This window comes from Lipotes vexillifer, unplaced genomic scaffold, assembly GCF_000442215.2.
Source record: "Lipotes vexillifer unplaced genomic scaffold, Lipotes_vexillifer_v1.1 scaffold22, whole genome shotgun sequence".
NCBI lineage: Eukaryota > Metazoa > Chordata > Mammalia > Artiodactyla > Lipotidae > Lipotes > Lipotes vexillifer.
In genome coordinates, this window is record NW_006779050.1 from 508,886 (window position 1) to 527,552 (window position 18,667).

At 38.1% G+C, this 18,667-nt stretch overlaps 1 protein-coding gene across 1 annotated transcript in view; it reads left to right on the forward strand.

Annotated features, from left to right (window-relative positions):
- COL25A1 (collagen type XXV alpha 1 chain) overlaps nt 1–18,667 on the forward strand; it is a 483,537-nt gene that overhangs the window by 317,279 nt on the left and 147,591 nt on the right. Inside the window, exons 6-7 of the mRNA XM_007452167.1 lie at nt 12,656–12,682; nt 12,824–12,850. Of these exons, the coding sequence (XP_007452229.1) occupies nt 12,656–12,682; nt 12,824–12,850 (54 nt within the window). The remainder of the gene's footprint in view (nt 1–12,655; nt 12,683–12,823; nt 12,851–18,667) is intronic.

An 18,667-nucleotide genomic window follows, 5' to 3' on the forward strand; every position in this document is an offset into this window, starting at 1 on the left:
CCAAAAGAGGGTCAGGTAAAGCTCAGGGAAGAGAGGTCACTGATACGAGCCATCAGTGACTGGCAATAATGATAGTGGGATTGTAGGGGAGGCAAAGATGAGACTTTTACTGCAAGGACTAATGTTTCTTTCAGAAACTCAGATTCCTACTGTGTTTTTCTCCAAGTAGCTCCATAGCTCAGGTTGCCAGGTAAGAAGTTTCAAGAAGGTTGTGCTATCGTTATTCTAAGCAAAATGATAACTGATGATGTTTATTCAGCAGAAAGAATGGCGTAAAGTGGGGAGAAAGGTGCAGAAAGTGGGGAGAGTGAGGGGCACTCTGACAACAGCTGGTATTCAAGGCTGACTGGCGGAGAGGATCTTTAAGGGAATAGAGGCAGAGCTGGCATATGGGGGATAAAGCAGAAAAGGAAAGTTAGAAGCAGATAATAGAGGACTTCGGAATAAAGATGCAGACGTAGAGAATGGACTTGAGGACAGGGGGAAGGGGAAGGGGAAGCTGGGACGAAGTGAGACAGTGGCATGGACATATATACACTACCAAGCATAAAACAGATAGCTAGTGGGAAGCAGCCGCATAGCACAGGGAGATCAGCTCGGTGCTTTGTGACCGCCTAGAGGGGTGGGATAGGGAGGGTGGGAGGGAGACGCAAGAGGGAGGCGATATGGGGATGTATGTGTATGTATAGCTGATTCACTTTGTTATAAAGCAGAAACTGACACACCACTGTAAAGCAATTATACTCCAATAAAGATTTTTTTAAAAAATAAAACATAAATAAAATAAAATGAGACAAATTAGAGGACTTTGGACACAAGCAGAAGCTAACACTTTATGTAGTAGGGATCAGAAGGGTCATCTAAATGAAATTTTTAATTATATAACTAGTTCTTTGGGGAATTCTCAAGCTTATTTAAAAGGAAGAGAAAATAGTGTCATAAACTGCCCTAGACCCCTCAACCAGCTTCAAGAATTATCCAAGACTAATCTTGTTTCATGAATCCCTTCCTCTCGTTTATTTTGTTTTGCTTTGTTTTTTTGATGATGTATTTAAAAGCAAAACCTAGATATCGTGTCATTGCATCTACAAATACTGAAATATGAATCTCTAACTGATAAGACCTTTCTGTAACATATCCATCACTTCATTATTGACCCTAATAAAATTAATAATAACTCTTTAAATATCATCATACCCAGTCCATATTCAAATTTCCCCAATTATCTCGAAAATGTCTCTATAGATGGTTTGAATCAAGATGTAAAGCCCACACTTGGAATTTAATTGCTATAACTCTTCATCTCTTTTATTCTATAGTCATCTTCCTCCTCTTTTTATGTTTTCATGTCATCAGTTTTTTCAGGGCATTCATCCTATTTATAGAATATGCCCCGCATTCTGGTCTAACTTCCTTATGGTGCTTTTGAACTTATTCTCTTATCTTCTGTATTTCTTGTAAATATCTTTCGCAAGTTCTATTTAGAGGTTTGATTAGGTTCTGGTTCAATTTTCAGAAAGAGTCTCTCATAAAGGTGTAATATGCTTCTTATTTCATCATACCAAGAGACATAAAATAGTTGGTTGATTGGCAGGTCAGTGGTATTGGCCTGCTTTCCCAAAACCTGTCACCTAATAGCTTTTGCATCCATGGAAGCTCATTGCCTATAACAACTTTCTCAGAGTGGATTTACAAATGAGCCATTGATGTTTTTTGAGCTCAGGAATGATACGTTTAGAAAGGCACTTTAGAAAACATAGCCTGCCAAAAGAATGTAAGAGGAAGTAAAGGAAGACCAAAGATGCTTGTAGACTATTCTTGTTTTCCAGGCACAAGGGTACTAGCAACAAACATGGAAAGCTATATTCAAGGGATTTTGGGGAGAATGAATATAGGACTTGTCGATAGATCCTACTGACGGAATCAAGCGTAACACTGAGCTTTTAGGCTTGCAGGAGTAGCAGTGTGTTAAACAAAACTAGGGAAGTCAGAGTCATGATTGGCTTGCAGTAGAAACTGAGAAGTTTGGTTGGAAAATGTTGAGTTTGAGCTGATGATGGCCTCTCTTGGCTTAGACATCTGGTGAGCAGTTGAGGATGCAGGATTGCAGCTTGGAAAAGAATTTAGGACATAATTCAGGTAATAGGTAAAGCCAAATAGTATATTTGATAGCTGATGAAGGGAGTAAAGTGAAAAGACAAAAGGTTTAGAAACAAATCTGGGCAATCTTGACATTTATGGGCTTTGTCAACCCTCCCTCCTCAAAGCTGTGGTTTATTTAGTTTTAGTTTAGCCCAGGGTGGCTCCTTTCCAGGGCCCCAGTGACTGGCTCAGCAGTTTCCCTTCCCATAGCTCAGCTTTCTTCTTCTTAATGGAAAGAAATGCCCTCAAGACGAATATGTATTTCAACTCATGTTACTTTATTTTTCCCAAAGCTAGAATGTAAAAATATGCCTTCTACTCTGCTACTTACTTTCTCTTCCCTCAAGTTCAATTTCCTTTCTTTCTGTGACCAGTCTATTACTCAGGGAAGTTCAATGGAGATGGTAAGAATTTACGACCTTAGAATGGGGGAATGGAGGGCAAAGGCAACTTTTCTTTCCTTTGACTTTAGGAGAGGGGGAATGAACATGTTTGGAGACCAAGGAGAAGAATCCAAGGGAACCGTAATGGGATTTATTTTGTTTTATTTTATTATTCTTTATTGAAGTATACTTTATTTACAATGTTGTATTAATTTCTGCTGTACAGCAAAGCGATTCAGTTATACATATATATACAATTCTTTTTATATATATATATTTTTTTCTTTTCCATGATGGTTTATCATAGGATACTGAATATAGTTCTCTGGGCTATACAGTAGGGCCTTGTTGTTTATGCATTCGATATATAATAGCTGACATCTGCTAACCCCAAACTCTCACTCCATCCCTCCCCCTACCCACTCCCCCCTGGCAACCACAAGTCTGTTCTCTATGTCCGTAAGTCTGTTTCTGTTTCATAGGTTCATTTGTATCATATTTTAGATTCCACATATAAGTTATGTCATATGATATTTGTCTTTCTCTTTCTGACTTACTTCACTTAGTATGATCATCTCTAGTTGCAATCATGTTGCTGCAAATGGCATTATTTTGTTCTTTTTTATGGCTGAATAGTATTCCATTGTATATATGTACCACATCTTCTTTGTCCATTCATCTGTCAGTGGACATTTAAATTGTTTCCATGTCTTGACTATTGTGAGTAGTGCTGCTCTGACCATACGGGTGCTTGTATCTTTTTGGATTAGAGTTTTGTCTGGATTTTTGCCTAGGAGTGGGATTGCTGGATCATTACAGTAATTCTATTTTTAGTTTTTTGAGGAACCTCCATACCATTTTCCATAGTGGTTGTACCAACTTACATTCCCACCAACAGTGTAGGAGGGTTCCCTCTTCTCTACATCCTCTCCAGCATTTGTTATTTGCAGAATTTTTAATGATGGCCATTCTGACCAGTGTGAGGTGATACCTCATCGTAGTTTTGATCTACATTTCTCTAATAATTAGTGATGTTGAGCAGCTTTTCATGTGCCTCTTGGCCATCTGTATGTCTTCTTTGGAGAAACATTTGTTTAGGTCTTCTTCTGCCCATTTTTTGATTTTTTTTTTTTTTTTTTTTGCTGTTGAGTTGTATGAGCTATTTTGGAAATTAAGCCAAGAGAACTTGTTGAAGAGACAAGTGAGAGCAACAATGAAGAGCAGGGCGAGGGTGGGGAGAATAGGTATGATAGTCCCTTCACTCCCAGGAGAGAGGAGGTGAAGATACAAGAAAATCTGGAGATGGAGAGTGTGGTAGTTGTAGAAGCTTACATGAAAGCTTTTGCTCTGTTTAGTCATCAGCTGAGAATGAGGGAGATTGAGCTTCTAATTTGCATAGGAAGCTCAGGAACCACAGAGGAACCCTGAGATTCAGGATCTCCCAGACTCATCTGACAGTTGTTTTTTCCATCCCTTCTGTGTATCTCGTTAGACTCCAAGGGGACATCCTACCCTCATCCCTGGATTGTATTCAGTTGCCCTGCACAAAATCAGTATTGCTCTATGAGATACTACAAGTGAAGTCAAGAATCAAAGTGACCTTCAAAGCAGGCTTTCTTAAATAGTCTGGGAAAAATTATTTGGGGACAGTATAGTAGGCAACATGAAGAAATAAATGATTGTAAATTAAACTCCAGGTTTAAAGATGGATGTTACCTCTGAATACCTTTGAATTATATTGAGGACACTAAGAGTATTATAGGATAGTTTACACCATTGGCTGTAAAATCACAGGGTCTACTATGGGCATTTAGAGAGCAAGTTGATACTTTCTTTCCACAAAAGGAATGTTTAGGATTCCAAGTCTTTCACCATGGGGTTCATTTTATTTGACCTCTTAAAAATAAGTTTAAAAAAAGAAGCAAAGTTAAACAAATAAAAAGTTTTAGCAATCTTTTAAAATATTTAGATGTAAGGAATGATTCTAGAAAGAAGGGACCTCTTGGTTATGATTGGCAGAAGCAGTAATTTGGCTGTCTTTGATTTGTATTGCGTTAGAAAAGAAAGCCAGAGTGAGCTTCCCTGATTCCTGCTGTTTTATAAGCCCTTAACTCCATTGAGCTACATCAGCCTAACTTTCAAGAGTCCTTTTTTAATGTTTGGTTTTTCTAAATTTTCTTTTAGTGCTAGACCTCACTAATTGTTTCCTTATGGCAGCTGCTTATGATTTAAGACTGATCATGGGTACGTATAGTCCCTCATTCAAGGCTCAAGCTGACATCACAAAAGAACTTACAGTTACCATCTTATTACAGAAAATGCCCAGAAAATAAGAGCTGTAAAAAGTAGCTTCTCAATAAGTGGGGCTGGTTTTGATATTTTAAATTTCTGTTTATACCGACCCCCTTTTCTGCTTGGTTTCTTTTAATCTTCAATGCAAAACGAAAGGTGTAAAGTCTGAAGCCATAAATCTGTTTATAGCTGTAATTCCCTTCCCTGGCTTAGCAGAGTTTGACACTATAATAAACACGGTTCTTCTGCAGCAACATTGAATCTGGTTCTTGTATATTTTTTTTATATGTTGCTGCTTTGAACACAGGAGAGTTTTATTGCATTCTTGTCTTTCTGGGTGTTTTGATTCAGCGAGAATTGATTATCTACTGTATGCTAGGGGCGACTAGGTAGTTCCAGGGCCTAAAGTTTAGTCTTGTTTAGTCATTAAAGTAGTATGGTTAAAACAACAATTAAGTGTTTTTGTTTTGCTTTGTTTCGTTTGGTAATATTTCCTGTACATTGAAGTGACTATATTAAACCCACATATTCTTGAAATGTTTTCAACCTTCCACCTAATACATTTCTCACCGCATTGCCTTTTGACTTTAGGAAATCAATATGTTTACTTTCTTCATCCTCAGGTCAAGTATCTGAAAAAGAAATTTAATTTTATGTGTTTAGCTTGGTTAAAATATTTAAAATATTGAGTGTGTGCTTCAAAATCATTACCATTAGTAGACCAGGCATTCTACAAGTTGCTTTGTGGACAGTGTTTCATTTAAGCAAAGAGTAAGCATTGTTTTCCCCATTTTTCAGATGAAGAAACTGAGGCTCAAAGAGATTAATTAATCTGCTAAAGATCACACAGGTGATCACAACCAGGATTTCAGTCTGGATCTGTTTGATTCTAAACCTTGAGCTCTTATCACCAAGATAATTTATGTATTTTATTTTAAAATAATTCCCCCAAATTATACGTTCCTTTTTATTTTTTACTCTTTTCTGTAGCATTTGAAAAGAAATTATACGGAAGCACACACACGCACACACACACACACAAACACACACACACACTGATCTATACTTATGTATAGGAACTCGTACATTTTCATGTTAGGTTTTCCATAAAAAGCTTTAAATTTACACATTACTAGCTGAAGCTATTTGCAAAGTTGGAAGTCTGTGAAACAAACAAACAAAAAAATTGGTGATTTGAGAAAGAAATGTCCCTAAAAATATATTATGCCAGTAAAGCGGAAAATGATATATATGAGTTCAAGGTTGAGGTATACACTTGGAAGAACACATGTTTACATTTTAGTTAGAGGTGAACCTATGCTAACTGCAATTTATTCAGAAGCAAGGTAGATTTATCCACATGTAAATAGCTAGGGTCCCTATTTTTCTACTAAGTAGTAGATTTTTCCATTGCTAATACTATTTGCAGTATGATTTTGTGCGGTTTCAGATACATGCTAAGGACCAAGGTACCAAATTCAGTTTCTTCGTGCCTATATGATTTGACTATCTATCTCATTGGCACAATGGGCCAAGTTAATGATATAGTCAGGGACGTATCTTGCCATCAGTAGAACTGAGGCTTCTATCCTACTGTTCAAGGGAACATCGGATACTTTGTGTTTCCTTCCTCCCTGGGAGACTGTGAATATTGATAAAGTAATGTTTGCAAGGGTGCCTGAGCACACAGATATCAGACATGCAGTGGCTACCGAGGTTGTGCTGTGCTTCTAGAGAACGGCCGCGCAGCAGACTCTGTCTTCTTTATCCTTAAAAGATTAAGGAAATTATGGCTTTTAAAATATAGTAATTCCATGTTAAGTTTACAGTTTAAAAAGTAGAGGAAAGAAATGTACTTTATTCATAAGTTAACATTAGAAGAAGTGTGGCTTCTGCATGGTGGCAGCCCAGTATGGCCGCCATATTATATTATCACCCATGCTCCTTTTACCCAACAGTGATGACAGAGAATTCTCTCTCTCTCTCAGCTATTTCTGATTAGGTCAGCCAAATCTGCTAATACTCTGCTTGGATTTGAAAAACATCCCTAAAACTAGATTTCACACTTTATATGGTTCACTTGGCTCTGGAGCTGCTGTGTTTATCAGGATTGAATCAGCTTAGGCCAGCACTTTTCTTCAAATGCACTAAATTGTGAACTTCAAGTGAACAGAACTTTTTCAACCATGTTGATGATCTGTCAATGGCCCCCATGTCCAATCAGTTAACTTTGCTGTTGGTTCTGCCTCAGAAATTTCTCGTAAATCTAGAACTTTTCCTGTGTCCTGATTGTCATGATCTTAATTCAGATCTTTGCCATCTCTCCCTTGGACCAAGGCAACAACGTCCTAAGAAGAATAGCATTCCATGCTCTCTGAGTTCCATAAGGCGCACTTGATCTCAGCACCCCCTTGTTAAATCGATGACAGAATCCAGCCCAGGGACCTGGGTATTTTTAGCCGGTCTTCCCAAATCTCTTTCCTGCTATTCCCCATCTCCACTCTCCACACCACATATGTTCTTACCACTCTGAACTCTTCATCCGATGGCAGGATGTCCTCTCACACGTCTGCACATTCATCCCTTCTGCCTGAACAGCCTCACTCCTCCCCAGTTCCCCTTATCCCGGCCAACTTTCAAGAGCCAGTTCCAATGTTATCTTTTTAATTCCTGCTCTCTTACCTTCATTCCTCTCTGTACTCCTACAACACAACATTTATTCCACTAGTTATAATTATATTTACATGTCCATCCTCCAGACTCAGAGCACATTGCCTGGCTGATAGTTGGCCATAAATGCTTAGAATATGAAACTTGCATTTTCTCATAATTCTACAGGAATGCAAAGATTCATCAGAACAAGAATTGTTATATTTCAAAAATACAAATGATCTACACTTTTCTGGGATAGAAACCATAACTTCATTCATATTTCAGCAGCTCTGGCTGTCAGGAATTTCCAGGGTTTACTCCCTTTCCATTTTTCTGCCTTTAGTGGAATTTAATTTTGTTTTCATGATTGCTGTCTTGTAAAAATCATTCCCTTTTTAGCTGTTGCCAGTTCAAAGTAGACAAAATTTACAGTTCTAGTGAGTAAAACTCCTTTATTGGGCCATCCAACCCCTATGACTATATCTGTCTTTTCCAGCTATATTTCAATTACTTTTATGTAGATTGAAATCCAACATTTTCCTGAATCTCATTTATTGTTCCTCTTATTCCTGTGCTTTTAATTTGGTTTTTATCATTTAATTGAAATAGATAATAGTGCATGGAAAAAGAGCTAAAACCTTAGTTGTTTGGATAGAAATAGAATTCAGGAGACTAAAATTATTATAGGCCCACATTAAAGTCTTGATACAAATAGGTTGCTACTAAGTTCTGTATTTGAAGTCATTTGAATAGGAGCTAATTTGAAGTTTGCCACTGAAATTTATAAATACTTTGGTAGTAAATTAATAACACTTTAACAACACTCTAAAAGAAACTCTCCAACTACTAACAACACTAATAATAAAGACGTTGTTAGCACCTTTGAAATTTATGTAATTAGAGCTAATTATGTAAAACTAATTAGAAAGATCATTTCAAGTATTCTTATTTATTTATTAAAGTGGACATTATAAAAGATCTGACTCCAACATACCAGACCAGACCAGAAAGACAGGAGTCTTAAAAGAAGCCTCATATGAGGCTGTGACTCACTATTCACTTAATTGTGACCAGTAATTTTACCATATTTCCTTCCCATTGACCTCAACCTTGTTTTAGCAACAGGCTTTTACCTTCAAATAGTTAACAACCAGCCACTGATACTGATACCTGGACAACATATATGTCCACTGAATATTAGATCGTTAACTTGCTGTAGTTGGAAGCAGCAAAATGCCAGTGTAAAATCCTCTCTGATTCAAATAATTCATTAATTTGTATTGCTGCCTATCCTTTAGTTAATACCAGAGAGTTTTGTTTTGCTTTACTCTAAAGACAAAAGAAAAATAACTTAAATCAGGCCCCAGCTTTAATTTTAAAAGTTAATAATCAAGGAAACCTTTCTTTCGATTGTAATGTTTTGACTTTAAAAAGAATCATGGCTCCAAAATTTTGAAATACTATCTGTGCTTAGTAAGGTAGCTCACGTTTTTCTACGTATTTAACCCATGTTTGCAGTGAAAGGGTCCAGCTTAGAAATAAGAGTAGGATTTTACTCAGAGCAGAAGAAAACACCTGCCATTAAACCCGAGAGCACAAGTGGGGCCTGGAGTGTCCGAAGCAGCCGCCACAGCTGTGGATGGAGGTTGACCTCTGCTTTGGTTCTGCATTGAGCTGGCAGGTGCCAGGACGCCATTCTGTCTATTCAAAAATACCCCCTTTTGAAGAAGCAGTATTTATTACTCAATTGTAAATGCAAATTTTTGTGTGTTCATGAATTAAGCATCCTTGCTTATGGCAAGCTGTCTAAAGAGCTCTAGAGGACACATGTGGCTTTAGCATTAGTAATTGGACGTTGGGGAAAAGACTCATCTCTGTTCCCCACTGTAAAATAATTTCACAAAAGTTTTGACCTCAAACATGCCGTATCACCTAACAAGGTCCCTTTGGGAGACTGGTACAATGAGAGCCTTGGCCTCTGAAATCTCACAAGCAAAAGCAAACTAAACTTTAAAGAGGAGAAGCTTTTGATGGGCATAGGGGAGGGGGGCTGGGGACAAGTCCACAGTAATTGTAAGTGACCTTACAGTAGCTGGATTTTCTAGGGGTCATTTTTCTTAACACCAGTGTAGGAGAAGTGTTTGACTTTGGCAACAGGCTATTTAGCTTTTCGAGAACAGCCTGTTTAGCTTTTCTAAATCAGCATGTCACACCATATCCTCTACCAGTGCTTAGAACATTGCCAAACTCTTTATAGGCATCCACCAAATGTATATAAAGATCTAATTAGAGTTAAACATGCTACTTAATTAAATCAAGACCAGAATCTCCACTGCATTTCTTAACTTGATGGTAGGTGTCCTCTCATTCTTTTCTTTGGGTTGACTCTGCCCCACCAAAAATAAAATCCTACTTGTACAGCATTAGTGAGCATTTTGTGAGTGTCAAGAATGACCAATAAATTTCTTAAACTTAATTTTACAGAGGTACACAGACAGACTGTACTCATGACTCACTACTTGATTCGCTGAAAACATTAAGAAAAATGTTCTTAAAATAGCTCCCCTTTTTAGTGGCAAAATTATTGGGGGAGTTAAGGATTTGTTTAGTTGATTCCATTATCTTGGCCCCCTCTCCCTCTCCCAGATGCTCTACAATTCCTCTTTCCTGCATTTTGAACTTGAGATGTTGAGGCCGCTGTTCATGACACTATGAAAAAGGCAATTGGGGAAATTCCCTGGCGGTCCAGTGGTTAGAACTCCGTGCTTCCACAGCAGGGGGCATGTTTGATCCTCGGTTGGGGAAATAAGATCCTGCAAGCTGTGTGGCTCGGCCAAAAGAAGAAAAAAGAAAAGAAAGAAAAAAAAAAAGAAAAAGGCAATTGGGAGGCATTCAAGAGGGCACCTGTTGAAAGCAGGCACCAGATACATGGCCGTCAGTCTTCCCGAGAATCTAGTTCTAGAGCTGTGCCCTAACACTTAGCATCACGATCCACTGCATTTAAAGTCACACAGACTAGCTTAAAGTTCTGGCTAACTCACTTACAAGAGGTGTAACCTTGATAATCTTTGAGTTTTATTTCTGGCATCTGTAAAAGAAATATAAAACTTTGCTCATTAGGTTGGGAGAAGATTAAATACAGTAACAGGTCAAAGTTCTTTGTTGATGGTAAAATATACAAAATGTAAGACATGATGTTCCTGTTATTGTTAATTTCACGATAACCTCACAGCTGTTAAAATTGCTGCAACTGAGAATGGGAATTTGGTACAGCTCCTCTGCAACTGGTGTTTAGCAGCAGGTATTTTGGTAGGTGGAGCATTCTTACATTCCCACCTGAAGTGAAATAGCAGTCCCCACTGGGACCTCAGAAGGGGTACTTTGTTAGGACCTTGGCTTTACTCCTGTCTAGACTTGTCCTTGTCTCCCAACCCTGCTAAAAAGGAAGGTGAGAGATTGAAGGTAACTCTGAAATGCTCTACTTCCGCAGGTGGGCTGAGCCCTGAGACATGACTTCATCTTTAAGAGCTAGGAAAAAAAAATACTGATGCCTCTAGAATTCATGTTTCCTGCTAGTATTTTTGTTTAAAAGTAAAGAAAATCTCAGTGTGGCTTAAGAATAGACAGCTGTCCAACAAAATAAAAATTTCCTAAAAGACCCACATGTATATGGTCATCTGATTTATGACAAAGGTAACACTGTACTGTGATGGGTAAAAGAGGCATTTTCAATAAATGGTATTGGGTTAATTTGATATCCACATGGGGAAAAAAACCATCTTGACTTTAACCTCACGTCATTCACAAAATCAGTTCTCCATGAATTCAGATCTAGATATGAAAGATAAAATAATAAAGCTTTTAGCTTTTAGAACAAACATAGAAGAACCTCTTTATGACCTTGAAGGAGGCAAAGATTTCCTAAGTGGAACAATAAAAGAGATAATCATAAAGAGAAAAAATGTTAAATTGAGTTGAAGAACTTCTATTCATCAAAAACATCTTTTAAGAGAATGTAAACACAATATGCAGCGTGGGAGAATATGTTTGCAATAAATATATCCTTTTCTGACAAAAGACTCAAATTCAGAGTGTGTAAAGAACTCCTATCTGTCTATCTATCTATCTGTCTGTCAATACAATGTATAATATGTAAAGAACTCTAGCAAATAATAGGAGAACTCAATAGAAAATGATGTGAACAGACACTTTATGGGATAGGATGCAAAATGGCCAATACATTTATTAAAAGGAGTTCAACTTAATTACTGGAGAAGTACAAATTAAAACACTGTGTGAAACTACTATACCTCCCACCAGAATGTCTAAAATGAAAAAGATGGAAAATACCAAGTATTGGTGATGATATAGAGGAACTGAAAATTCTCATACATTGCTGATGGAAGTATAATTGTTAACCACATTGAACAACTATTTGGCAATATCTGCTAACTAATAATCCAAATGTATGTATTTTCTAGAATGTAACAATTCCACTCCTAGGTATACACCCAACAGAAATGTATTCAATTTTTCACCGAAAGACGTATACTAGGATGTTTATTGCAGCACTATTTGTAATAACCAAGACCCAAAAACTCCTGGAAACAAATGGACATTAACAGTAGGATAAATAAATAAATAATTGTTTATTCACACAGTGGAATATTATAAATCAGTAAAAAAAAACAATCTACAACTACACACAAAATTTTGCATGAATTTCACACACACTAAACAAAAGAGGCTAAACACATAATGGATGATTCTATTTATATAAGTACATTTATAAAAGTACAAAAGCAGGCAAACTAATCCATTCTGCCATAGGTCAGATTCATGATTACTGTTGGTGGCAAGCAGTAACAAGGAACATCACAACAGGGGCCTCTGGGTTCCTTTAGCTGGGTTCTACTTTCATTAGGTGTGTTTAGTTTGTGAAAATTTACTCAGCATATTATATACTTATGATATTTATACTTTCCTGTTTATGTATATAATACCATTTTCACATTCTAACCATATTACAAGTATAGTTTAGAACCTAAAATTCCTTGAGAAACCTCACTGACAGGTACAACTCTGTGCCATTTGCATGAATCTTGCGACTAACCCTAGCCTATCTATTTAAGCTACAATATATTTTGAAATTTATTTAAAATATGTTTTTTTCCTCTTTATTTCAGGGCCCTCCTGGTCCAAAAGGTGATAAGGTAAGAAAATGTGTAGCAGGAACAAATTAAATTAGTGGAACTCCATACTGGCGTGACTTATACTATGTTACATTTAGATCTTTTTAATGAGCATCTACAGACTTTGTTCTAAAACTATCTTCTCATTTTCCTACTCTACAGGGAGAACAGGGTGATCAGGGACCTCGGGTAAGTTATACTTTTCCAATCCTGGGCAGAAAATTATTAATAGTTTTCAGCTCCAAACTCATTGAATTAAAGTAGCCCTGGCTTCATAACTGCCTTGGTGTCATGTGGTTTAGTAATGGCTGACAAAAATACCATACCACTTATAACTGAAATAGCCTTAATTGTAACTAATGTTTGTATCTTGTGCATTATCTTAACTTGATACCTGTAAATAGGACACCCTGCAATAATGATTCCTACTGATTAAGGGCCAGAATCACTACTACAAGTCAGCAACCACCTCCCTTCCATTGACTCTTGGGTCCTTCAGATTTGTATGCGTTGTTTTGTAATATAGAGACCATGTGGATTCCTATTGAATTTGGCCTTTTTCTGCAGTTAAACTTCATGTGCTATTGCATAAATATGTTGTATTATAGATGAAAATATTAATGCATTTTCTATTTTTGTTCATCATAAGTTTGAATAATACTTATTTGAATTTCTTATTCTTTATAGATTTTTAAGCAGATAAAAGGTGTAATATAATTTAACATTCCAGGGAGGAGGGGCATTCTTTTATTCTTCTCAAATGTGGCTCTTTTAACCATTATAAGACAATGGTGAATGCTTTGTTGTTACCTTGGTAGTGCCAAGTCCTCTGCTTCACATCTGTGCCTTATTACCCAAATGTTCAGACATGCTGTTCCAATGATGTAGTGGCTCCGTGCAGACATACCTCTCAATTTTCTCGTGTCACTATGCACAAATGCGAGTATTTGGTTGAAGAGAGTCATTTCTTACAGTGGAAAAGCACATTTAAAACTTTCAGGTTGAAAACAGACACTGTGTAGGTTTTTTGTGAAATGCAGTCTGTGAAGTTAATTATTGAATTCATTTTCACCGCAGTAGAGGTTTTATTGCAAAAGATGTAGTCAATGCAAACTTGAAAAGTGTGTAGTCTTATCCCTCCTGTTTATTAAACTAGATGAAAATTATGCTATGATTTACTTTCCTTCCTATTCTTCTGCCATTTCTTCATATAGAGATAATGACTATGTCTCAGCACAGTCACCATGGCAGTTATTCTATCTGATGACGAGTTCAAAGTTTATCTTAATGGTCAAGGAGATTAAACATCATGATATCTGTCATGGATGTGAATGGAATAAAATTCTCATAACCCTAAATGATTAGAATGTAGCCACTTGCTCCATATGTGGTGATTATTTCACATGGCATGTCTCCATGTATTGAGTATTATTTCTTTCTACATGCAATATCAAAATCACTCAACTTGCCCTTTCCAGGTAAGAGGGAACCTGTTTCTATTCTGAGAAATCTTCTTTTGGCAAAGGAAGTGAAAGGGTGGTTCACAGCTTAGCTGTCATCAGTGTGCACACAGTCCTCAGTTTCAAAAAGGTGTGTTGGCTTTCATCGTTCCAAAAACTGATGATTGATTATAAAGCTAGGCCAAATTTTCAGGAGGAAACCCGAAACCATGTGAAATTCACCTGGTTTCATGTTGCATTACAAACTAAGACTTGGACCAGGATCCTTGCAAGTGTGGCCAAAGTTCATGAACTACTTTGACAACCCAGACTGCCTTTCACACAGATTGCAGCCAGTTTTCACACTGACTGGGGCCAAGTTTCACACGATTCAGGGGCCATTTAGCATTTTAGCTGGAAAGTGGCAAAAATTGATCCCATTTTCATTTGGATTTTGCTTTGTATTGAAGAAATTTGGATTGAATCCATAATGTAGGATGAATCTTTATGGATAAAAATTTAAATGTCCTAGGTAGTATACATGAATGTGAGCATGAGAACTTACCGAATTGCCTGTCTTTTCTCAGATTCCTAATTTAGAAACAAGGCAGGTCACATTCAGTGATCTTAGAATTTTAATATAAATTTCCTACTTATTAGGAAATTCACATATCAAGATGGCAAAATGAAGATTTTACATTTCCAGAAAAATCAAAAGTTAGTTAGAACTGGAAAAGTCGTCAATTTTAATGAAAATTAATTTTACCCACATCCTCTTTGGGCACACTGTTCCAGCTGATGCTGACAGAGGCTCTCTTTTTTAAAATGTAGATCTTTGTATTTGAATACCATTTCCATTTTCATCCTATCATAGGTTTTTGAAATCCACGTTCTACCATTTGTTGCAAGTAATTTATTTCTTTCCATAATTAACTTAACAATATGATCTTACATCATTTTAGTTCTTTGTTAACTGACTTTCCACTGGGATCTATGCTGTTTTCTTGGACGTGAGGTCCTTTTCTTTTTTCGTTTCTTTTTTGTTTTGTTTTTGGCTCGCCAAGTGCCAGACAGGAATATATTAAGCCATATTATGTGAATCAAAGCAGGAAAAATTTGAAGATAAAATGCAAATTAAGAAGGTGAAACTATCTTGAAACACTTGGGCATATATTTATCAACATATATTGAGCGTCTACCATGTTCAAGGTACCCTACTTAATACTATAGAGACTATAAATGGGTCCACTTGCCTCTCTCCTCTACTATCAGCAAATTCAACCTATTCTCATCTCATGTTCTTGATCACTGCAGTAGTCTTCCAACTAATCTTGCTTCCACTCTTACCGTGTACAATCCATTGCCTAAACAGCAGCCAGAGACCATTTTATGCTGTAAATTAGATTATGTCTCTCCCTGTTTTAAACTGAAATCCAAATCACTTTGCTTGGCCTCCAAGATCTGGCCCTTGCTTACCTCTATAACCTCATCTCGAACTAGTCTTCCCCTCCACCCACTGTGCTCCAGCCACTCTGTCATCCACGTGTTCTTTAAACACAACACACTCCCGACTTGATGACTTTCTATTTGCTCTTTTCTGGTCTTGTGATTGGGTTCTTCTTATCATTGAGATTTTTCTCTCAAATACCTCTTTGGGGAGAACTTCCCTAACTACCCAATCTAAATCTGAGATGATCCTATTTTGTTTATTTATTTAGTTGCTTCTTATCTGTAAAACATGCCTCTCCTTAAAACAAAAACTCCATGAGAGCAAGGACTTCTATCTGTCTTGTTCATACCTCCGTCACCAGAACAGTAAGGACTTAATGAATATTTGTTCAATGTTAGAATAAAATATTATCTCATCATTACTGCCCTCAAGCAGCTAATAATCTCATGGGTGCCTGAATAAGCAAACTATGTGGTTTTATGTTATACGCCTTAAACAGCCGTACTAAGAGATGCTAGATAATTGAACATTCTTCCATTTTAAAAAATAACTACAGAAAAGGTGACACTTGAGCTAGGACTTGATACATGGGTAATCTTTAAAAGCTTAGATGAAGAGCAAGACATTAAATATTCCAGGAAGAAGAAATAGTTCATACAATATTATACAAGCAGGAAATGACAGGATTCATTTAAGGAAAGATAATATTCCATTTGCCAAGGGAATAGGTTAAATATGGAAAGATTGTATCATATAAGGCTGAAATTTTTTTATTGAAATTACATCATAGAGCGTTTTGAATGTCTAGTGTGGTGGGCAATAAGGAACCACTGAAGAGTTTTGAATATATCATTTGCTGTATATTACCACTAGACTATTTAGTGTAATTACCAATTTTTTGTTTTTCTTTTCCTGAATCCCAGAGAAGGGAGGAGCCTGGGATTCTGTTAGGGTTTTTTTTTTTTTTTTTTTTTTTTGGCTGCGCCCGTGCGGCATGTGGGATCTTAGTTCCCTGACCATGGATTGAACCTGTGTCCCCTGCATTGGGAGTGCAGAGTCTTAACCACTGGACTACCAAGGAAGTCCACCAGATGTTCTTTATGAAAATGTATAAGGTAATAGTGTCCAGTATGGAAAGAAATTGGAAGAGACTGAAAGCATGGAGACCAAGTAGACCAGGAAACTATGTCAGTCATCTGGACAAGGTCATAAAAGTCTGGGCTATGAGAATAATGTCCAGTCCTCAGTGGAGAGGTGAGCAGAGGGGATGGTATGGCTCAGTCTGGAACATCAGGTTTCATTGGAGGTACAGGGCCACACTGAGCAGAAAGTTCAGTATCAGAATGAGAAGCTCAGCAGTGGAGAGGGGCCAAGTTGGTGAGCCAAAGTCAAAATTCCAAAGGGGTCACCAGAATACTGGAGAAAGCTGTATGTTTGCAATGGAATTCAAAAGGAAAGTTGCATCATGTCATCAATAGGGTTTGCCACAAGCACCAAGCAAAAACCTGGGCAGACAAAGAGGGAAAACCAGGGTTGATACTAGTAGAGGAGAAATGGATAAAAGTGAAGTCTTGAAGCAGAAGGTGAGAGATGAATTTGATCTACATTGGGTTTACATCCAAAATCGGTGACCATGGCTAAAGTCATGATCATGTTAAATTTTTAACAAGAGAAGCAGTCAGGGAGTCAAATTAAAAGGTACTGAGGGGGCTTCCCTGGTGGCGCAGTGGTTGAGAGTCCACCTGCCGATGCAGGGGACACAAGTTCGTGCCCCGGTCCGGGAAGATCCCACAGGCTGCGGAGCGGCTAGGCCCGTGAGCCATGCCATTGAGCCTGTGCGTCCGGAGCCTGTGCTCCGCAACGGGAGAGGTCACAACAGTGAGAGGCCTGCATACCACAAAAAAAAAAAGGTACTGAGGTGAAAATTTAATACAAGTCTTATAGCTAATTGGATGTAAGGGCTGAAGTTGAAAAACAAGGTAGAGCTAGAGGTGAGGTTTCTGGCTTGACTCCTTGATAACGTTGGCCAGAAGAGAGTCAGTAGGATAAATGATAAGTTGAATCGTAGTTATGCTGAATTTGCGATCATGATGAATTATTCCATTGAAATAATGTAGCAAGCAGTTGGTGTTGCAGCTGGAGGTAACAGCTACGTAGCTGAACACCCCCAGAGCAAAAATTGAGACCCCAGGGAGCAAAGTGGAGGGTGAAAGAGGGAACATAGAGCCACTTTAGAAATATCCACACTGGGGCTTCCCTGGTGGTGCAGTGGTTGAGAATCCGCCTGCCAATGCAGGGGATACAGGTTCTAGCCCTGGTACGGGAAGATCCCACATGCCACAGAGCAACTAAGCCCGTGCACCACAACTACTGAGCCTGCGCTCTAGAGCCCACGAGCCACAACTACCGAGCCCGCGAGGCACAACTACTGAAGCCCGCACGCCAAGAGCCCGTGCTCCACACCAAGAGAATCCACCCCAATGAGAAGCACGCGCACCGCAAGGAAGAGTAGCCCCCACTTGCCACAACTAGAGAAAGCCTTTGAGCAGCAATGAAGACCCAGCGCAGCCAAAAATAAATAAATTAAATAAATTAGTTTTTTTAAAAAAATCTTAAAAAAAAAAAAAAAGGAAATATCCACCCTGAGGGAGTGGGCTGAAAAGGAGCATCGGAAAAAAAGAGTGAGCACTCAAAAGAAAAACCAGGACATGCAATGTTTGAACAGTAGGCCGAACTACTGTATTTATTTATTCATTTATTTTTGGCTGCATTGGGTCTTCATTGCTGCATGGGGGCTTTCTCTAGTTGCAGTGAGCGGGGGCTACTCTTCCTTGCAGTGCGCGGGCTTCTGATTTTGGTGGCTTCTCTTGTTGCAGAGCACGGGCTCTAGGTGCGTGGGCTTCAGTAGTTGTGGCACGCAGGCTCAGTAGTTGTGGAGCCCGGGCTTAGTTGCTCCACGGCGTGTGGGATCCTCCCGGACCAGGACTTGAACCCGTGTCCCCTGCACTGGCAGGCGGATTCCCAACCACTGCACCACCAGGGAAATCCCCTAGAACTACTTTAAAAAAAAAAAAAGTGAGGGTGGCCCACAAAACATTCTTAATTAAAAGAAAGCCA